Raw genomic sequence first — 19,825 nt, 5'->3', positions numbered from 1 at the left:
ATAAGATGCCTATTTTTGACCCAAGCTTGTTCTTCGGGAATCTGAGAATTGCACTCCAATAAGGACTCGAGGAGAAGCAAATCTGAGCCAATAGGAGGCTTCAAGGTGGAGTTGTCCCGCCTTAAGCCAAACGGACCAATAGGAAGTGCGGGCGGTGTGTTTGAAAGCGAGGCCAAAGAGGGTGGGAGCGCGTGCTGCTGGGAGTTGTTTAGAGGTTGGCGGCGCGGTGTTGGAGGCCCGCAGGCAGAGTGATCATGTCGCACAAACAAATTTACTATTCGGACAAATACGACGACGAGGAATTCGAGTACCGGTTAGTGCCCGCGCGGAAGCCGTTAGCGAGGTCGTGAGCCTTGACAAATGAGGGCCAGAGGAGTTAGTCACTTACTGAGGCGACAAAATCGGCGCATGCGCGTGAGATTAACGGGATGGGTGTGCGATTGGAAGTGTAAGGCGCGTGCGCGAAGGGTGGGGGTCTATCCTACAACAATGAAGTGGAATTTGAAATCAGCCCTCTGTTAATTGCTAGCGTGGTTAGAGCGCTGACCGCCTTCACCCTTCGGGGCTTCTGGGTCATTCTCACGATTTTATTGGGCAAGTGGTTGTTAGACACCGTTCCTAATTGCACGTATCGCAGTCATTCCAAGTAGCTAACGAGAGAAGCTGACAAAAGCGGAGCTGGAATTTACCTTGTGTCCTCAATGCTTGCGGAGTTATGAGAGAATTTGAGTGTTGTTTATTCACGGAAAAGGAAAGGGGTGTGGTTGTCTGGCTTGTGTTAGGAAGGGGACTTAGAAGAACTGAGGGGAACAAAAATGGGCGAAGAACACAGCAAGTACCTAGTATGGGCCTAGTAGATGTCCTTCACTTGAACAATTATGGAGCGCTTAAAGGTTTCAGGTGTGCTAAAGTGCAAGGGTAAGACATGGTCTCTGCTCACAAACTTAAAGATCTGGAGGCTACCGACAAACTCCATGCTGTGTTGGAGCTCCGGACAGGGTGTGGTGGTGGTGGTGGTGGTATACAGAACTTTCCAAGAAGAGGGAAGGCAGCTAACTGCCTTGGATGAGAATAGGAACGTAGAATTGGGAAAAGGAAAGTACCTCTTGACCGAAAGGTTTAGAAGATACTGGATATCCATCTGCCAAGGATGGTGAAGAAAATAGCCTTACATTGGATGCAGCATTTGGATTTGATAAAATCTAAATCTATAATAATTCTGCATTGGAAAATGAAGAAAGACAAAGGATTCTACAAATGTTGGCATTACACCAATCTGTATTCATTGTAATACTTAAAACAACTTCCTCCACCAGTAGTGCACACCTGTAATCCCAGCTTCTTGGGAAGCTGAGGCAGGAGGCAGTCACAGTTTACTGAGAAAGAAAATTCTGTAAATTAGTGAAATCCTGTCTCAAAAAATAAAAAGGACTGAGGATGTTGCTCAGTGGTAAGGTGCCTCTGGGTTCAATCCCCAGTACAAAATAAATAAATACAACTTCCTAGTTTGTATCTTAGCCCTTTCTCAATTTTAGAGCAGAAAGTGAAAATCTGCTCTTTTCTGTCTTTTCACCCAGCCTAGTTTAGGGCTTTGGACACTTGGGGAATTATGAGAGAGTTTGAGTGTTGTTTGGTATTTGTTGACAAATACATAACCATCTTTTTTTTTTTTTTTTCCTTTTTTTCTTTTTTTTTTTTAACATAACCATCTTTATGCCCCCCCCCCAAAAAAATCTTGAATCCAGTTAACTTTGTCATTCTCAGCCGCTTTCTACATCCGAACTATTAAATAAACTCTGTGCCAGGCATGGTGATACACACCCAAAATCCCAGTGATTAAGGAGAATGAAGCAGGAGGACTGCAAGTTCTAGCTCAGCCTGGGCAACTTAGCAAGATTCTGTCTCAAAATGAAAATAAAAAGGGCTGGGGATGTAGTTCAATGGTAAAGTATCCCTGGGTTCAATCCCCAGTATTACACACACACACATACACACAAAAGGTTATAGCAAAATATTTGCACAGCTAGGAATAAATCACTAATTTCATCCCCCAAAAGATGTAACTCTTAGCAGCTTAGCTGTGGCATTTTGGTTTAAGTTTTTTTGTCTATATAATCAAGCCAAATTTTGTGTCTGGGGCTTGTTAGAATGTAAACTATTTTCAGACATTTAGATAAGAATTATCTTTTTTTGGTGGTTTTGCAGTACTGGGGGGTCTTGCACATGCTAGGCAATCACTATACCATCTGAGCTACACCCCCAGCCCTGTCTTTTGGGGGAAAAACTCTTATTAGTAGCACAGAGGGAGCACTTAGACTCAACATGCTTAATGAAAATGTGCTATCTGCTTTAATCTGATTCAGATCAGAATAATAAATTTCTTTGCATAAAGAGAGATACCTTTGGTCTGGAAAGCATGGAGTTCCCCAAATCTGATGGCATATCCCTTCAGAGTTAGGAAAATTAGTGTTATTTACATTTTATTCATTATGATGACTCTTCTACACAACACTTTATGACAGCCCTTTCTTCTCCACAAAGTAACTTCTGTCCCTTCCTTGCCAATCCTGCTTAAAACCCACCTGTAGCTATTAACACTGTACTCTTGTGGGACTCCCATTGTATTGTGGGTAATCAACAGAAGACTATAAGGACCATGAAGGCAGAAAATACCTCTCAACAGTGCCTGGAAATTAGGTGCTTACACTGGTGTGTCCATCTACAACTAAAAAAAAATACAAATTTAAAAAAAAATTATTTTCTTCTTTGTCTTTGTATACATGCACTTCTCTGACAAACTGTACCCAGTACTAACACTAATTCCCCATTTCCCCATATTTCTGTTACAGGCATGTCATGTTGCCCAAGGACATAGCCAAACTGGTCCCTAAAACCCATTTGATGTCTGAATCTGAATGGAGGAATCTTGGAGTTCAGCAGAGTCAGGGATGGGTTCATTATATGATCCATGAACCAGGTCAGTGCAATGGCTAAAAACAACTGCATAGAAGAACTTCTGCAGTGAGAGAATGAAAGAATAAGATTGCATAACCCAAAGCAAATAGAGTAGAAGAGAATGATTTACTGAGTTCTTTCCCCTAACTATCTAAACAAACTTGAATGACCAAAAATAAGAGGAAGGGTAAAATATCTGAAAAGTTCAGAGATAACCTGCTACTGAAAAACCTTTAATTTAGTTAGCAGGTACTTTTTAAATTATTTTTTAAGGCCACATATCCTAGTTTTGGTCCTTGCTTGGTTCACCATCAGAAAGCAAATTCTTGGATGTGTTCCAAATAAGCAGAGGAAATTATATTTCTTGATAAGACACCAGACACCCAACTGCCAGGCAAAACTAATAAAGGACACCCCAGGGCTGTATAAACACAGCAAAAACTGATATTAACGGTTCTCATTTTGGCAGTCAGGCCAGACTTCTGGGTCTGCTTCTAAGACCATATGCTTACATCTTAATTTAGTTATAAAGATCTGAGTGGATGATAGCTAGCCGGTGGTGGGATGCACTATAGGTTGTACATAGGATGGTGTGAGCTTTTCTCAGATTTCACTCACTCTTTCAGAACCTCACATCTTGCTGTTCCGTCGGCCACTACCCAAGAAGCCAAAGAAATGAAGCTGGCGAGCCACGTTGCAGCCTTGAGCTTTACCCAGCTGTCCTTACTTTCTGACATCTTTCTGATAATGTGATTATGTTGCCTTCTTGTTTTCCACTTTGATATTTAAAGGATGTTCAATCCACTGTTTGAATGTGCTGGTGACTGCTTTGCTTGTGGAATAGAGCCACTGCTGCCCTGCCAGATGAGTGCTCTGTGGACCACAGCCTTAGCTGGGTGTGTCCCCAGAAGCCACAGTGTGCTTTGTATCCAGCAGAACACACTTGGCAGATGGAGGGAGCATCTAAGAATCAGACCACGGCTGTTACAGGGATTGTGTGAACTTGCCGTTTTATTTTTTTCCTGCTGGGTGTTGTATGTATGGTGACTTATGGATTTATGTTTCAATGTATTGGAAATTTTCCATTTTATTTGAGAAATCTGTTCCATGTTAAAAACCTTGATTAAAGAGGAAGTTTTTATAATCTAATTCTGTGATTGTAAGGCTTTTTTCCCCTACTCTTATGGTGACCATTATAAGTCAATATTGTGGTTATAATTATATACCCTTCAGTTTGATAATGAAACTCGGCTCTGCAATAATGAGGTTTATTTGAGCATTCGGGTAATCTACTTTAAGCAGACTTGCTGTCAAACATCTGCTAAAATATATTTCATTCTAACTACAAGACTGAGACAGGTAGAAGTTATATAGGGACAGCCCCATCTCATCAAAACAAATAAGCTGTTTCGTACAGTCAGGGGTGCTTCCTTTAACATGGTCCCAATATTTGAAGGGCACACAGGGTTAAGAGAAGAGGCTGTCAACCAGAGACTGCTTTGTGCTTTCTTTCCTGCCTAAAACTGGCACACTTCTGACCTGTTCACTATGCCCATTGGTGGTTTTTTACTATTTCTTAAATTTGAGCATAGAAATCATCTGGGTAACTGGTACCCACCTAAATTATCCTTAAGAGACTGAATTAATTGGTTTGGAGTGTGTATTAGGTGATGGATTTCAAACAAAGTTTGAGAAAACAGATGTAAACTGGCCATTTAAGAGAACATCACCAAATAAAAACTCCACCCTCTAAAAGTAATAGTAGCATGTCTTCTATCCATTTAATCCTCAAATAGTTCTTCAAAGTGCCAGCTTTGGATAAGAGGTATCAACATGGGGCTGGGGTTGTAGCTAGCAAAATGGTAGAGTGCCTGCCTAGAATGTGTGAGGCATTGAGTTCAATTCTCAGTACCACTTGTAAATTAATAAAATAAAGGGCCATTGACAACTAAAAAATATTTTTAAAAATCCATCAACAACTAATAAGCAGGGCAAGGTGGAGCACACCTATAATCCCAGATGCTCCGGAGGCTGAGACAGGAGGATCGCGAGTTCAAAGCCAGCCTCAGCAAAAACAAGGCGCTAAGCAACTCAGTGAGTCCCTGTCTCTAAATAAAATACAGAATAGGGCAGGGGATGTGGCTCAGTGGTCAAGTGCCCTTGGGTTCAATCACCAGTACCAAAGGGGGGGGGACTAATAAAATATATTTTTTAAAAAGGCATCAACATTATCTGAAAAGTTGTGAGAAATACAAATAATTGGGCTCCACCCTTGACCTATTGAATTCTAAGTTGAAAGTTGGGCCCAGCAATGTGTTAACAAATTCTCCTTGTGGTTCTAGTATTGTGCTTAAGCTTGGGAACTCACTACTAAATGACTGGAACAAGTTTTTTAATTAAGGGGGATGTTTGTTTTTTGATACCAAGTATTGAACCCAGGGGCACTCAACCACTGAGCCACATTCCCAGCCCTTTTTTATATTTTATTTTGAGACAAGGTCTCACTGAGTTGCTTAGGGCTTCGCTAAATTGCTGAGGCTGACTTTGAACTTGGGATCCTCTTGCCTCAGCCTCCAGAGCCTTTAGGATTATAGGCATGCGCCAATACACCTGGCCAGAGTTGATGTTTTGAGATGGAGTCTAATGTCAAACCTTCATTACAACAAAAATATTGGATTGGGCTGGAGATGTGGCTCAAGCGGTAGCGTGCTTGCCTGGCATGCGAGCAGCCTGGGTTGGATCCTCAGCACCACATACAAATAAAGATGTTGTGTCCGCCGAAAACTAAAAAGAAAAATAAATAATAAAATTCTCTCTCAAAAAAAAAAATTGGAGCATGTGACTTATGTCATTAGGCAAGTAAGTGGTGGTGTGTTTTTTTAAACTGGAAAAAAATAACAAACCACAGGGTTTATTACTATTATTATCTACGTATGTTTGGGTGGCTTCCCTTCACTTTTCTACTCCCGTAAACTGGGCTTGATATTTATCTTACACGATTTTATAGAGTAAAATGAGGCCAGGTGTAGTTCAGCAGTTCTCCAAATAAATGTTAACTTTTACTAAAAAAGCCCAGAAACCAAAATGTGGTCATCACATGGGAGCTGGAGAAACGCAAGTTTCTGGCCCACCCAAACCTGAATCATTATCTGCCAATTAAAACCATCCCCAGATGGTTCAAGTTATGAAGCACTTTTCTTTGCAACGGAAATGAGTAAGCCAGGCTGATGTAATTAAGACTCCAAAGTGAACACCTAAGGCATTCCCTCCCTATTTACTGTCTTTCCCTTCAGGACTGAAAACTGAGAGGTGAAGTTTGAACTAAGCATCCGGAACACCGTGGAGCAAGAGAGGCTTTTTACTTTTTCTTTTCAAAGAGATCTTAAGTAATTTTATCACTTATATTAAAGACAAATGAAGGTTCACACTAAAAGCTCCCCTACTCCTATCCCACAGGCAATGATAGACATCCTATCTCCCTCAGCTTTCTTCTGTTACAAAATAAAATCCCAGTTGAACTCAATAGCATGCCCCTGTAATTCCAGCTGCAGGGGAAGCTGAGGCAGGAGGATTGTTTGAGGTTCGATTACAACCTCAAAAGGCGCAGTGGCCCAGGCCTGTAATCCCAACGTCTCAGGAGGCTGAGACAGGAGGATCACGAGTGTAAAGGCAGCCACAGCAACAGTGAGGCGCTAAGTTACTCAGTGAGAAGCTGTCTCTAAATATAAAATAGGGCTGGGGGGTGTGGCTCAGTGGTTGAGTGCCCCTGAGTTCAACCCCCGGTATCCCCACACACACACCCAAAAATAAAATAAAAATTCCGAGCCAGGCCGGGTGCTTTAGGCCTGTAATCCCAGTGATTCGAGAGGCTGAGGCAGGAGGATAGGAGTTCAAAGCCTACCTCAGCAACTTAGCGAGACCTTATCTCTAAGTAAAATATAAAAAGGGCTGGGGATATGGCTCAGTGGATAAGTCCCCCTGGGTTCAATGCCCGGTACCAAATACATTAATAATAAAAAATGCTGGACACCAGCCCCTGACCCCTTCCCCTAGAATCAGAGTCATGGTTATTGAAAACAGCATACAAGAGTCTGGGAGATCAGAAAGCCTCCGCTTACTCCAGCACGACACCCCAAAGTACTGAGAACACTTCCAACTGCAACTTTCGCGCCCCGAACTCCTAAGTCCCGCCTACCCACGCCCGCCCTGGACCGAAGCCCGGCCCCCACGTTTCCGGCGAACGTGGTGGTTGCCAATAACAACGTGATATTGCTCGTGCCTGCTGGATAAAGCCTGAGAGCGACAGTCGGCTCTACCAATAGGACCATTGGGGAGCGTCTAAGCGACAGCCGGAGTAACCAATCCGTACGGGGCAATGCGAGGCGGTACTTTGAGTGCGGAAGTTGACCCGGGACCTGAGGAAAGGAGCGAGGGAAAGACCCGGTAAAGGTACAAAATAGGCAGGTGAGAGCCTGGAAGAGCTCAGCAGTCAGAAGCGCGGTGGAAAGAGGGGATTCCGGACTAAAAAGGGTGCAGGGGGCTGCGGGGGAAGGCGACAAGGTTCTGGTCGCGGGTGGAGGGAGGGAACGCATTTAAAGGAGCCAAGGCCCAGGATAAGGTAGAAATTTAAAGGGACAGAAGCCCCGAAGACAAGAGACATTTAAAGGTGCAGATGCCCAAGATAGAACAAACTCTTGAGACGACCAGTTCCGCACACCGAAGACATTTAAAGTGGTAGGTTCTCGGGAGAGAAGGACATTTTAAGGAGACTAGAGCCAAGCATCGAAGTCATTTATATGAGCATGGGTTGGGATTTTAGAACACGTTTATTGAAGAGGCAGTAATAAGAGTCGGTTATGAAGGGTCTGGTTAGAGAAGACTAAGTCATATTCTAAGAAGGAACTGTGCTCCTCCTCTCCTCCATTGTCCTTTCTGGCTCCTCCAGGTTCTCTCCATCCCGGACCTTGTTCCCAGGCTATGGCCCCCAGTGCCCTGTAGACCTGGCAGTCCCCCGGTGTTTGCGGCCCCTACTTGGGGGTCTGGGTGGCTACCGGAGGGCCTTCCAAAGGGAAAGAGAAGGCAGGACCATGGCATCTAGGGCCTCTGAACTTCCCCAGGGGCGCAGCGTGACGGCGGGCATCATCATTGTTGGAGATGAGATCCTCAAGGTGTGTCTGGGACAGAAGAAGGGGAGGGCGCGGCTTTCTCCTGACTTTAAGAGCTTGCTCCCCATCCTGTTGAGGGAGGTGAACCAGGGTGGGAGTCCCACAGTAGATTCCTGGAGTGAGTCCAACATATTGGACTCACTTTCTTTCAAATTACTCCACTAAAAAAAGTTGTAGCAATGTCCCCATTTTTCCAAGTAGTATAGTAGGGGACGTAGGGACTACCCAGCAGTGACAGGAAGCCTAGCAAGTAGAGGAGATAAAAAATGCACATATTATATATTTAAGAGTTATATCCAGGCTGGTGGCACAGGCCTATAAGCCCACAGGCTCAGGAGGCTGAGGCAGGAAGATCACAAGTTCAAAGCCAGCCTCAGCAACTTAGCAAGGCCCTAGGCAGCTTAGTGAGACCCAGTCTCAAAAAGTAAAAAGGGCTGGGGATGTGGCTCAGTAGTTAAGCACCCCTGGGTTCAATCCCTGGTACAAAAACAAATAAATAAAGTGTTATATCCAGCCTATTTGGAAATGATTCAAGGCACTCAGCAAAGTGGATAAATGAGATAGAAGGAAAAGGAATTCCTTCTGAATGATCAAGGGTATTACTAGAGGACATGGCAGGGCATTAGGTTTGTAATAGTAAACACTATTTTTTGAGTGCTTAGTAGAGGCTAGCAGTATTCTTATTACATCACAAATGTGATTTTACTAAGCCTCACAACAATTCCATGAAGTTAATGCTTTTATTGTGAATCTCAGTTAATAAATAGATTACGCAACTGAGGCTTAGAGAGGTTGAGAAACTTGCCTGAGATTACACGCCTAGAAAGTGGTAGAAATGGAATTCTAGCATGACTCTTCCTTACTCCAGAACACACTCTTAACCTATATAGAGAGGTAGAAGGAGATGGGGCTGGAAAAGAGGATAGGATACACACCACAGACAGCCTTAAATACTTGCAAAAGAATTTGAACTTTATTCTGCATACAGTTGGAAACAACAAATGGCTCTTGAGCCCAAAAGTGATGCAATCACAGTGACGCATTAGGAAGGTTACTCAGAAGACACAGAGCAAAGCACCGTGGCTGGAGGCTGGGAGCTCGGCCAGGAGGCTGTTGCCATTGACCAGGTGAAAGGTGCCAAGGACCTGTTTGGTGACTGGGGACAGAGGAGAGCAGATGGGGAGACATTTCAGTACAGTTGACAGAATGAAGAGTCTGACTGGCTGTGGGCAGTGTCTGGGATGCCACTGACTGAAGTGACAATAGCCAGGGATACCGTGAGGCTTCCCAGTAAGCACTTGGAGTCAGGAGACTGAAACTGTCAGGACTGGTAAGGAGATGGACAAATCGCCCACATAGAATTGATAACTGAGTCCATAAATATACGTAAGGTCAAGATCAAAGAGCAGAGGGGGCCCAAGGTGAATCTCCTGACTACATTCCAGGGGATTTTCCCACCCAGCCCAGGCTCAACAGCCTGAAGGGGTGACCTCAAAGAGCAGAGTACCCATCATCAGACAGATGTAGCTATACTCCCCCTGCCTTTCATCCCCATGGTATTGACAGTCTCATCCTCCCCAACCCCCAGGGACACACTCAAGACACCAACACCTACTTTCTGTGCCGGACACTGCGCTCCCTGGGGGTCCAGGTGTGCCGAGTCTCTGTTGTGCCTGATGAAGTAGCCACCATTGCAGCCGAGGTCACCTCTTTCTCTAGCCGGTTTACCCATGTTCTCACTGCAGGGGGCATCGGCCCCACTCACGATGATGTGACCTTTGAGGCAGTTGCCCAGGCTTTCGGGGAGGAGCTGAAGCCACATCCTGAGCTGGAAGAGGCCATCAAAGCCCTAGGAGGGCAGGGCTGGGAGAAGCTGTCCCTGGTGCCCTCCTCTGCCCGCTTGCATTACGGCATAGATCCTCGCACTGGCCGCCCCTTCCGATTCCCGCTGGTCTCTGTCCGGAACGTCTACCTCTTCCCAGGCATTCCGGAGCTGCTGCGGCGGGTGCTGGAGGGGCTAAAGGGACTGTTCCAGAACACAGCTGTTCATTTCCACTCCAAGGAGCTGTATGTGGCTGCTGCTGAAACCTCTATTGCCCCCATCCTTGCGGAGGCCCAGGCCCACTTTGGGCGGAAGCTTGGCCTGGGTTCCTACCCTGACTGGGGCAGCAACTACTATCAGGTGAAGCTGACTCTAGACTCTGAGGAAGAAGGACCACTGGAGGAATGCCTGGCCTACCTGACTGCCCGTCTGCCCCAGGGGTCGCTGGTCTCCTACATGCCCAACGCCGTGGAGCAAGCCAGTGAGGCTGTATACAAACTCGCTCAATCAGGTAGGGGCCTTCCTTGGGGAAGGACAGCATGTACCGGCCTTTGGTGCCATCCAAGATTTAGAAACGCAGGACCTGTTGGGGGCGGGGGGGGCTTCCCACAATTCTGAGAGAAGGTAGAAAATAGTCAGTATTGATTAATTCATTCTAAGAAATATTGATTGAGTGCCCATCCTCACCAGCACTGTGCTGGACAACATGGACAAATGTATGCTCTGCTCTTCTGGATCAGTGGTTTAACTAGAGGGATGGATGTGAAGCAGGGGACCATACATGAGGTGTGAACGAAGAGGATTCCACATTTGGGAGATCAGCCTTGATCTAGGGTCAGAGACAGCTTTCCTGACCCAGTAACAAAAGAGCTGAGTGATAAGGAGCATTTGATTGGACCAGGGGGTGGGCCAAGAGCAAAGAGAATGGAAGTAGACCTGGAGGAGCAGCTTGGGGTTTAGGGGAATGGAAGTAAGGGCAGGTGGCTGAATGGCAGGCAGGGGACAGACTGCAAGGGCCAGGGGACAGCATGGAGTTTAGACTTAATCCTAAGAACATGGGAAGAGGTTAAAGGGTTTTAAGCAAGGGCAACATGCCCCATTCAACAGCTATATATTCCTGATGCCCACTTCCCTGCCTGCCTGGCAGGGTCTTCTCTGGGGAAAAAGGTAGCAGGTGCCCTACAGACCATTGAGACTGCCCTGGCTCGGTACCATCTCAACCAGCTCTGTGTGGGCTTCAACGGGGGCAAGGACTGCACCGCCCTCCTGCACCTCTTCCATGCAGCTGTGCAGAGGTGAGCCCACCTCAGGACACCTAATCCCTCTAGTTCCCCATCCCAGGAAGCAGAGAGGAGGCCAGGACATCGGGGCTAGGAAGGGAGGTAGCCCCAGTGACCTCTCTGTTCCATTCTCCCACCCTATGTATCAAGCATCTGGCGCATACCTGGCCCTGGATATAGATGTGCAGGCCACCATCCCCGAGCACAAGTGGGTCACAGTCCCATTGGGGAGGTGATATTTACCAGAAATATCAATCCATACATAGGGACGCTCAGGTTCAAGAAGTGAGCAATTGGAGTGGGCTTCCCATAGGAAGTGGGTCGGCTAGATTAAAAAAAATGAGGACAGGGGAGAAAGGGAGGGTGTCCATCCCATGCAACAAAGAGAGAGTGTGCTCTCCAGAGAGCCAAGTTCCCTGTCTATGCCAGCAACCTTATGAATCCTTCCCCTTCCCCAGGAAATTTCCTGATGTCCCCAAACCCCTCCAGATCCTGTATATCCGCAGCGTCTCCCCTTTTCCTGAACTGGAACAGTTTCTACAGGACACTATCAAGAGGTACTAGAGGCCCGGAGGTTTGGGCTCCAAGAGGAGCTTGGCAGGTCCCACTCTGACCTCCACCTCTCTCTTCCTAAGGTATAATCTGCAGGTGTTGGAGGCTGAGGGTGACATGAAGCAGGCCCTGTGTGAGCTGCAGACACAGCACCCCCAGTTGGAGGCTGTCCTGATGGGCACTCGCCGGACTGATCCCTATTCCTGTAGCCTCTGCCCTTTCAGTCCCACCGACCCCGGCTGGCCTTCTTTCATGCGCATCAACCCACTGCTGGTAATGCCTTCTGTCTCCTGTGCCCTGTCAGTCATTGCACCCCAGCTCCCCTGGGGAAGGAGGCCGGAGCCTGAGTCATGGATGAAGGGGCCCCACCATCCAAGGGAGGCAGTGCTGTTCGATCATCTCTTCAACAGATACTCATTGAGCATTGTACTTTTCACTGTGGACCAGTGACTTAGACCTGTGCTCTCCAATATGACAGCCATTAGCTATTTATTCATACTTAGGTTATAACTGGAATTAAATACAAGTTACTAAAATACTTTCACAGGATGAAGAAGATGACATGTGAATTATAGCTCAAAAATATTTTTTGGTACTGGGAATTGAACCCAGGGGCATGCTGACCACTGAGCTACACCCCCAGGCCTTTTTGTTTTTTTATTTTGAAACAAATTCTCACAAAGTTGCCCAGTGGCCTCAAACCTGAGCCTCCCAAGCAGCTGGGATTATAGGCATGCGTTACTATGCCTGGCTTGTATCTCAACTTTAAAAATTAAGAACAATTTAAAATTCATTTCTTCAATTATAGTAGCCATGTTTCGAGTCACTGCCATAAGACGCACAGATATGTCCGTCCTGGCAGACAGCCGAGCCTGGCAGCACCGACTGAGACACACAGTCCTTCCATGTTCGGGATGTGACACGTCAGTGAGAGTGGCTCGGGAATGGAGAGGGTAGAGGACGGAGGCTTCCTCTGTCTCGCTGCTTAGTCTGCACAGAGCAAGGTGCACCACAGAACCAGACAGCAAGCCTCCCTCCCTCAGAGCCAAGGGGCAGGGGAGCCTTGGATGGCCCCTTCCTGGATGGCAGGGGAGAGAATGTTTGTGACTATTCTATGACTCTGACCTCCCAGGACTGGACCTACAGAAACATCTGGGACTTTCTACGTCAGCTGTTTGTCCCATATTGTATCCTGTATGACCGAGGGTAAGTTTAGGGGAGCAGAATGGGTGTGGGGGATGTGAAGGTGTTGGGATAGGGGGAGCCCCCCCGGAGAGCCTACCGTCACTCACTGGCCTTCCATTTCTGCTCTCCAGGTACACGTCTCTGGGGAGTCGGGAGAACACAGTACAGAACCCAGCCCTGAAGTGCCTAGGCCCAGGAGGACACCCCACCTACCGTCCAGCCTACCTACTGGAGAATGAAGAAGAGGAGCGAAACTCCCGCATGTGACCTCCTGTGTGGAGGGGGGAGGGGAGTGCCTGTCAATAAACCAGCCTCTCACTGTGCTGTGGCTCTGGCTGTGTCTTTGTGCTCCGAGGGACAGAAGTGGCCAGACCTGCGAGCTTGAAGCTGGTCATGCCCACCCTGAGGAACCAGGGGTAGGATGGAGCAGACGGAAGGGAGCACTCCTGGATGATTCTCAACGCCAGCCTCATCCAGAGCCCGCCAAGGTGGGAGGAGTTGTGCCGACCACGGAGAAAGGGGCAACCAGACAGGCCCACCCAAGCTGGAGGAAGGGACGCTGAGCTGGCCTGGCTGTGGAGATGGAGTGCCCAGGCCCTCCCCCACTAACCCCACCCCATCCCTGTCCAGAGGGGCTGACTCAGCCTTTTCCCAAGCCCAGAATGTTCCTTTGCTAGACCCTGGGGCCTTTGCGTCTAGTCATGAGGCCTGAAGGGGGTGGGGACAGTTGATAAAAGGCACCAAAGGCAGCTCCCACACCCTTCCTCAGAACCACTGCCCACATGCAGCCCAGGACACAGCCCCTAACCCAGGCCTTACCCTTCTCCCTTGGAGGGGTCCTGCGAGACGCTGGGCTCCGTGTGCCTGTCATTAAGATGGGCACAGGGTGGGAGGGCCTGCAGCGAACCCTGAAGGAAGTGGCCTACATACTGCTCTGCTGCTGGTGTATCAAGGAGCTGCTGGACTGATGACGCCAGGGAGCGGCTTCCTCTACCGCTGACAGCATGGCTGGCACCGCTCAGGTGGGCAGGGGGTCGGACGGGGGTGTGGCTGCGGCCTGTGTAGCCCAGCCTGCCTCTCAGCTCCCCCATTCTCTTCTGTAGCCCCGTCAAGACTCCTGGGGCCAGCTGTGCCTGACCAAGGACAGGTGGGCCACAAACGACGACTGAAGAGTGAAGTGTGGATCCTGCTTTGAGCTGTGCCATCTGCCAGACTAGCCTCGTCTCTGGACCTCAGCCCCCAGCCTCTGCCTCTGTGGAACCTCTGGTGAGCGGGAGTCTGGCCTGCTGGCCGGCGCTCCAGTAAGACGACCGCAGGACCTGGCACACCTCTACTCCTGGCACAGTGAGCCCGCCAGCCCAGATGGGTGATCTCACCGTGCTCTTAGTACCAGGCATGGGCTGTGCCCTAAGACCTCTGTTTGAGAATCGCTGAACTATACGTATAATAAAAAGGCTTTGAGGCCAAAAGTTCCAAATGTCTAAGAGGGAAGCAGACAAAAGTCAGCACTGAAGGAGTCTTCGAGCCAGAGTGCAGCAGACCAAGGAGGGAAGGACGTTGTCCAGGACAGAAGTGACTTTGAAATCCAGGTTTCCTGACTCACTCTTACCTGGGTGGGGAGAGTGGAGGGGAGAAAGGCCAGGATCCTCCCACCTATGTATAGTGAGGGGTCCAGCTTGGCGTGTTCTGTGAGGCCAGGGTATTAGAATGGCCACCCGAGGGTCTCAACCCTTCCCCAAGTAGAGGACCTGGTGTAGGGAGCTCCCTGCCTCTGAGGAGCTTAGGGAAAGCACCGTGCTATTCCCAGTTTGTGGAGGAAGTGGGCCCCATGAGCTACCAGAGCTCGGGGCTCACACACACACAACTATAAGAGAAAAGCCATCTGTGCAGCCACACCGCTTCCTCAGGCTTATCAGGGCATGACTCCTATCAGGACACCAATGGTTTGAGTAAGTAGAACTGACTCCTCGCTTCCCCTTGGAAGCCAATAACAGGATTTCCCAAAAGACTCCCAGTGGTAGGTACACGTGCACATCGTCTTGCTCACGCTTACTCACACACCCCCCCACAGCCTCCCACAACCGCAAAGCCAGCAACAGGGCTTGTTCAGTGTCCTGCTGGGATCGCCATTCAGAGAGTTCCTGACCTCCTTGGGCCCAGGTATTGCTCATCCCCCTTTCTCATCTGGGACACTGGCCTGATCCGGTATATGGGGCCCTCTTGCTCCCTCTCTGGGATCAGCTCTTCTTCAACCTTCTTAGTTAACTCCTTTCTCTCTGGGTTTTTTCCTTTTTGTAAAGGTAGTATATGCCTAAAGTAAATAATTCTCTTTTCTTTTTTGCAGTTCTGGGGAGTGAAGTGAACCCACAGGCGTTCTTTACTCCTAGTCTTTTTTTTTTTTTTTTTTTTTTCCAGTTGTAGATAGACACAATACCTTTATTTTATTTATTGATTTTTATGGGATGCTGAGGATCGAACCCAGTGCCACACAGATGCGAGCCAAGCACTCTGCCACTTAGCTACAACCGCAGCCTTCTCCCCAGTCATTTTTAACTTTTGAGATAGGGTCTTGCAAAGTTGCTGAGGATGGCCTTGAACTTGCAGTTCTCCTGCCTCAGCTTCCTCGATCACTGGGATTACAGGTCTGTCCCACCACACCCCACTTAAAGAACTCTAGAAGTAAAAATTAAGTCTCCTACACCTATCCCCCAGCCTCCCTTGAAGATAACCACAATAACCAACTTCTTGAAGAACATTCCAGAGATAGTTATGCAGGTCTGAATCTTCATTCATTCATTCAACAAATATAATTGACTGTCTGCTATATGTAAGTCTGGGTGTTTTGGATACAGCAATAAACAAAGCAGATCCCTGTACTTGTGAAGTTTACATTCCAGTGGGTGACAACAGAAGATAAACTATAGACTTTTTAAAGTATGTTGATATAATTGGGATAGATACTATGGAAAAAAAAAAAAAAGTTGGGCCAGAGATGAGTGTGGGTGGGTGAAGGACAGCCCAAATAAGAACTATTTTAGTTTATTTTTATTTTTGGTACCTGAGATTGAACCCAGGGACACTTAAAAACTGATTAACATACCAGCCTTTTTGTTTTTTTATTTTGAGATAGTGTCTCACTAAATGGCTTAGGTCATTGTTAAGTTGCTGATACTGGTCTTGAACTTACAATCCTACTGCCTCAGCCTCCCAAGCTGCTGGGATTATAGGCAAGTGCCACTGCACTGGGTAAGATATGTAGTGGTAGTGCATGCCTGTAACCACAGCTAACAAAGAGGCTGAGGCAAAAGGATCACAAGTTTGAGGCCAGACCCTGTCTCAAAATAGAAAAAAAAATTGGTTCTAGAAATTGAACCTAGAGATACTTTACCACTAAATGACATCTGCAGCCCTTTTTATTTTTTGACAGGATCTCACTAAATTGTTAAGAGCCTCACTGAATTGCTGAGGCTGACCTTGAACTTTCGATCCTCCTGCCTCAGTCTCCCCTGTGGTTGATATCACAGGTATATACCATGGAACCCAACTAAAAATTTTAAAAAAAAATTAAAGGGCTGGGGGTATAGCTTAATGGTAGCGCACCCCTGGGTTCAAACCCCAGTACTGGAAAAAAAAAAAAAAAACTTGAGCTTTTCTTTATATATATATATATATACACACACACACACACACACACACACACACAATCTTTATTTTTATGTGGTGCTGAGGATCAAACCCAGTGCCTCACGCATGCCAGGCAAGCGCTCACTCAACCACTGAGCTACAACCCCAGCCCCAAACTTGAGCTTTTATGCTGAGTGAATGAGGAACTTGCCTGGTATCAAACATGAACTAAGTTTTTACTTGAAAAGTTCATACTGGCTGCTACGCTGAGAATAGACTTTAGAAAATAAGGGTAGACTGTTCAAGACCTTTAGGAGGTAAGAAGCCCAGTACAGACGGACACCTTGGCAGGCCAGGTCAGACTAGAGCAATAGCGTGCTGAGAGTGGCTAGATTCCAAATATGCCTATTCTTTTTTTTTTGTACCAGGGATTGAACCCAGGAGCCCTACCTCTGAGCCACATCCCCAGGCCTTTCTTATATTTTATTTGGAGACAAGGTCTTGCTGAGTTGCTTAGGGCCTCAATAAGCTGCTGAGGATGGCTTTGGACTTGTGATCCTCCAGCCTCCCAAGCTGCTGGGATGACAAGTTACAGGTGTGCAGCACGGCCCCCAGCAAAATGTTGACTCCTCACAGTCCTCTGCACCCTGCTCTCTGTCTCTTGGTTTTTTGTTGTTGTTATTTGTCTGTTTTCAGTCCTGGGGGTTGAACCTAGGGCCTCGTGCACACCGAGTACCCCACCGCCAAGCAACATCCCCACCCTGTACCTTGATTTCTCTTCCTTCGTGCACTTTGTGTAGGATCCAAACACCACTGCAGTATATTTAGAGCTTGCCTGTCTTTGTTTATTGGCAGTCTAGTACTTGACCTCAAGACTTGTTTCTTATCCCTCACAGCCCAGTACTCCCATTTATTTATATACTTACTTTTATATATATATATATACTTACTTATTTGGTACTAGGGATTGAACCCAGGGGAGCTTAACCATGGAGGTACAACGCCAGCCCTTTTTATTTGTCATTTTGAGATAGAATCTCACTAAAATGCTTAGAGCCTCCATCAGTTGCTGAGGCTGGCTTTGAACTTGTGATCATCGTGCTTCAGCCTCCACCCAGTCAGGAGGCTGAGGCAGGAGGATCACAAAGTTTGAGGTCAGCCTCAGCAACTTAGTGAGACCCTGACTCAAATTAAAAATAAAAGTGTTGGGGATGTGGCTCAGTGGTTAAGTGCCACTAGGTTCAATCCCTGGTACCAAAGAAGAAGAAAGGAGAAGAAAGAAAAGGAAAAAGGTTTGTAGATATAGCTTAGTGGTAAAACATGCTGGAGTTTGACCCCAAACCACAATTTAAAAAGATATATATGGCATGACAAGGATAATTATCCCATGTTAAAAACTAGCCCAGAAGTAGAGGTCAGACAGCATTCTGCAGAACAATCATTTAGTGAACCCAGATTTTTAGATCTCAAATTCAGGGCTAGTCAAGTGCAGTGGTAGACACCTGGAGTCCCTGTTAGTCACCAGGCTGAAGTAGGAGGATTTCTTGAGCCCAGTATTTGGAGACCAGCCTTGTCAACATGGTGAGATTCCTGTCCTCAAAACATAGATAAGTAAGTAAGTAAATAAATAAATAAATAAAAACAAATTTAGGGCTCCTCCTCATCAGCCTGTCCACCTCTTCTGAGCTGGGGTTGGTGTGGATGATGGCCAAGTCTCCTGGGAGGCCAAGCCAGGCAAGCCAGTGTAGGCTGCCCGCCCCCCACCCCCAGTTTGCACCTGCTTCCCACCTCAACCCTGAACTCCTCTTGACTCCTCTGGATCTTGGCTTGTGAGCTCAGTGGGGCATCCCAACAACCACCTTTTCACCTAATTCACCCAGGACAGATCTTTCCATTCTTCTAGAAGGGAAAAAGAAATGCTCCAGTTCTCCACAGTGTTCTCTCCCCCAAATAGAGCAACTCAGGTTCTGAGCATGCCAACTACCACCCCAGGAACTGAGATGGGAACAGGGTGTGCAGGGGAGCAGGATGCCATAGGGATGGGTGGATAAGATTGCATCCGCCTCTTGGTGCCCACAGGGGTTGGGGAACCGGTGGGGAAGGAGGGAAGAGACAAGAGGGATGAATAGGCACTGACCCCCCCAAGTACCACAGAAAAACAAGAAGCCTGTAATCCAGGATTCCCTGCAGATTACATCGGATAGATAGTCCTCAATGGTGAAATGAGAAGCAAGCAGGGAAGAGTGGTCACCACCAAGAGGTCTGGGTAGGGGCACTTAATACACTGGATATCATAGTAATGATGGGGGGGGCTCCACCTTTTCCCAACTACACCAGGAAGCATGCAGAAAAGGAGGGATTTGCATGCATGTAATCCCAGCGACTTGGGAGGCTGAGGCAGGAGGACTGCAAGCTCAAGTCCAACTTCAGGAATAGCGCGAGTTCAAAGCCAGATTCAGCAACTTAGCAAGGCACTAAGCAACTCGGGAAGACTCTTGTCTGTAAATAAAATACAAAAGAGGGGTTGGGGATGTGGCTCAGTGATTAAGTGCCCCTGAGTTCAATCCTCAGTATCAAAAACAAAACAATAGCCTCAGCAATTTAACGAGGCCCTAAGCAATTTAGTGAGACCCTGTCTCAATAAGCAAACAAACAAATAAATAAACAAATAAATAGGGCTAGGGACGTAGCTCAGTTCAATCACTAGTACTTAAAAAAAAAAAAAAAATACACACGCCTATAATCCAAGCGGCTGGGGAGGCTGAGGCAGGAGGATCTGTTCAAAGCCAGATGCGCTAAGCAACTCAGTGAGATCCTGTCTCTAAATAAAATACAAAATAGGGCTGGGGATGGTTGAATGTCCTTGAGTTCAATCCCGGGTACCAAAAAATAAAATCAAAAAAATAAAAAAGAAAAGAGAGGTGTGGCAAACATTGCTGGCGCCCTGTAGTGTAGACCCCAAGGGCCTAGGCTCTTATTTGCATTTCGTTTACATGTGTTATTTCCCTCTCAACACACATAAGTCCCCACTCCCTTTTTCAGTGGTTCTCAGACTGCACATTTGGAGGCCTCAGAGCATACCCATATCTCCTGCCAATGACTAGTACGGCACCCAGTAACTTTCCAGAGCGCACGCGTCTCTATGCTTTACCTACCCCAGGATTAAAGCAGCGACCCTAACTCCTAGCAGGCTGGGTTCAGGATCCGGAGATCTGCGCCCCCTAGTGGCTCGCCGGAGGGAG

General features: G+C 47.2%; 3 protein-coding genes and 1 long non-coding RNA gene across 7 annotated transcripts; 3 read left to right on the top strand and 1 right to left on the bottom strand.

Annotated features, from left to right (window-relative positions):
- Positions 1-158: 158 nt before the first annotated feature.
- On the top strand, positions 159-4,104 carry Cks1b (CDC28 protein kinase regulatory subunit 1B). Its single transcript, XM_015502808.2, has 3 exons — positions 159-313; positions 2,850-2,977; positions 3,582-4,104. The coding sequence occupies exons 1-3, from the start codon at positions 255-257 to the stop codon at positions 3,632-3,634; spliced, it is 240 nt and encodes a 79-aa protein (XP_015358294.1). The 5' UTR covers positions 159-254; the 3' UTR covers positions 3,635-4,104.
- A 3,163-nt stretch (positions 4,105-7,267) lies between these two features.
- Flad1 (flavin adenine dinucleotide synthetase 1) lies at positions 7,268-13,282 on the top strand. Of its 4 annotated transcripts, none has more exons than XM_015502800.2 (8): positions 7,268-7,419; positions 7,901-8,123; positions 9,709-10,453; positions 11,090-11,237; positions 11,681-11,779; positions 11,858-12,047; positions 12,907-12,980; positions 13,091-13,282. In XM_015502800.2, exons 2-8 carry the CDS (start codon positions 8,043-8,045, stop codon positions 13,224-13,226), a joined length of 1,473 nt encoding a protein of 490 aa, XP_015358286.1. In that variant the 5' UTR covers positions 7,268-7,419; positions 7,901-8,042; the 3' UTR covers positions 13,227-13,282. The 4 variants fall into 4 exon arrangements, 3 of the variants coding, with proteins under 3 accessions (XP_015358286.1, XP_015358287.1, XP_015358285.1); XM_015502801.2 differs by having other exon boundaries at positions 7,310-7,404; XM_015502799.2 differs by lacking the exon at positions 7,268-7,419 and adding an exon at positions 7,504-7,689.
- LOC125620256 lies at positions 9,072-9,873 on the bottom strand. The gene is made up of 2 exons (XR_007351869.1): positions 9,736-9,873; positions 9,072-9,276 (listed from the first exon to the last, which is right to left on the bottom strand). It is a non-coding gene; the product is annotated as an uncharacterized LOC125620256 (long non-coding RNA).
- A 93-nt stretch (positions 13,283-13,375) lies between the features above and the next one.
- LOC107156735 (lens epithelial protein) lies at positions 13,376-15,383 on the top strand. Its single transcript, XM_015502802.2, has 2 exons — positions 13,376-13,981; positions 14,063-15,383. The coding sequence occupies exon 1, from the start codon at positions 13,742-13,744 to the stop codon at positions 13,925-13,927; it is 186 nt and encodes a 61-aa protein (XP_015358288.1). The 5' UTR covers positions 13,376-13,741; the 3' UTR covers positions 13,928-13,981; positions 14,063-15,383.
- The last annotated feature ends 4,442 nt before the right edge of the window (positions 15,384-19,825 follow it).

The sequence above is a fragment of the Marmota marmota genome, unplaced genomic scaffold (genome assembly GCF_001458135.2).
Source record: "Marmota marmota marmota unplaced genomic scaffold, marMar, whole genome shotgun sequence".
Lineage (NCBI taxonomy): Eukaryota > Metazoa > Chordata > Mammalia > Rodentia > Sciuridae > Marmota > Marmota marmota.
The sequence above is the reverse complement of the archived record's forward strand: the minus strand, read 5'-3'. Positions and strand labels throughout refer to the sequence as shown.

Coding starts and splice junctions, on each gene's coding strand:
- Cks1b (XM_015502808.2), top strand. CDS start 255: ATGTCGCACAAACAAATTTACTATTCGGACAAATACGACGACGAGGAA. Junction 314..2,849: donor GACGAGGAATTCGAGTACCG/GTTAGTGCCCGC, acceptor TTTCTGTTACAG/GCATGTCATGTTGCCCAAGG. Junction 2,978..3,581: donor TTATATGATCCATGAACCAG/GTCAGTGCAATG, acceptor TCACTCTTTCAG/AACCTCACATCTTGCTGTTC.
- Flad1 (XM_015502799.2), top strand. CDS start 7,628: ATGCCCAAGATAGAACAAACTCTTGAGACGACCAGTTCCGCACACCGA. Junction 10,454..11,089: donor ATACAAACTCGCTCAATCAG/GTAGGGGCCTTC, acceptor CCTGCCTGGCAG/GGTCTTCTCTGGGGAAAAAG. Junction 12,048..12,906: donor TGCGCATCAACCCACTGCTG/GTAATGCCTTCT, acceptor CTGACCTCCCAG/GACTGGACCTACAGAAACAT.
- LOC107156735 (XM_015502802.2), top strand. CDS start 13,742: ATGCAGCCCAGGACACAGCCCCTAACCCAGGCCTTACCCTTCTCCCTT.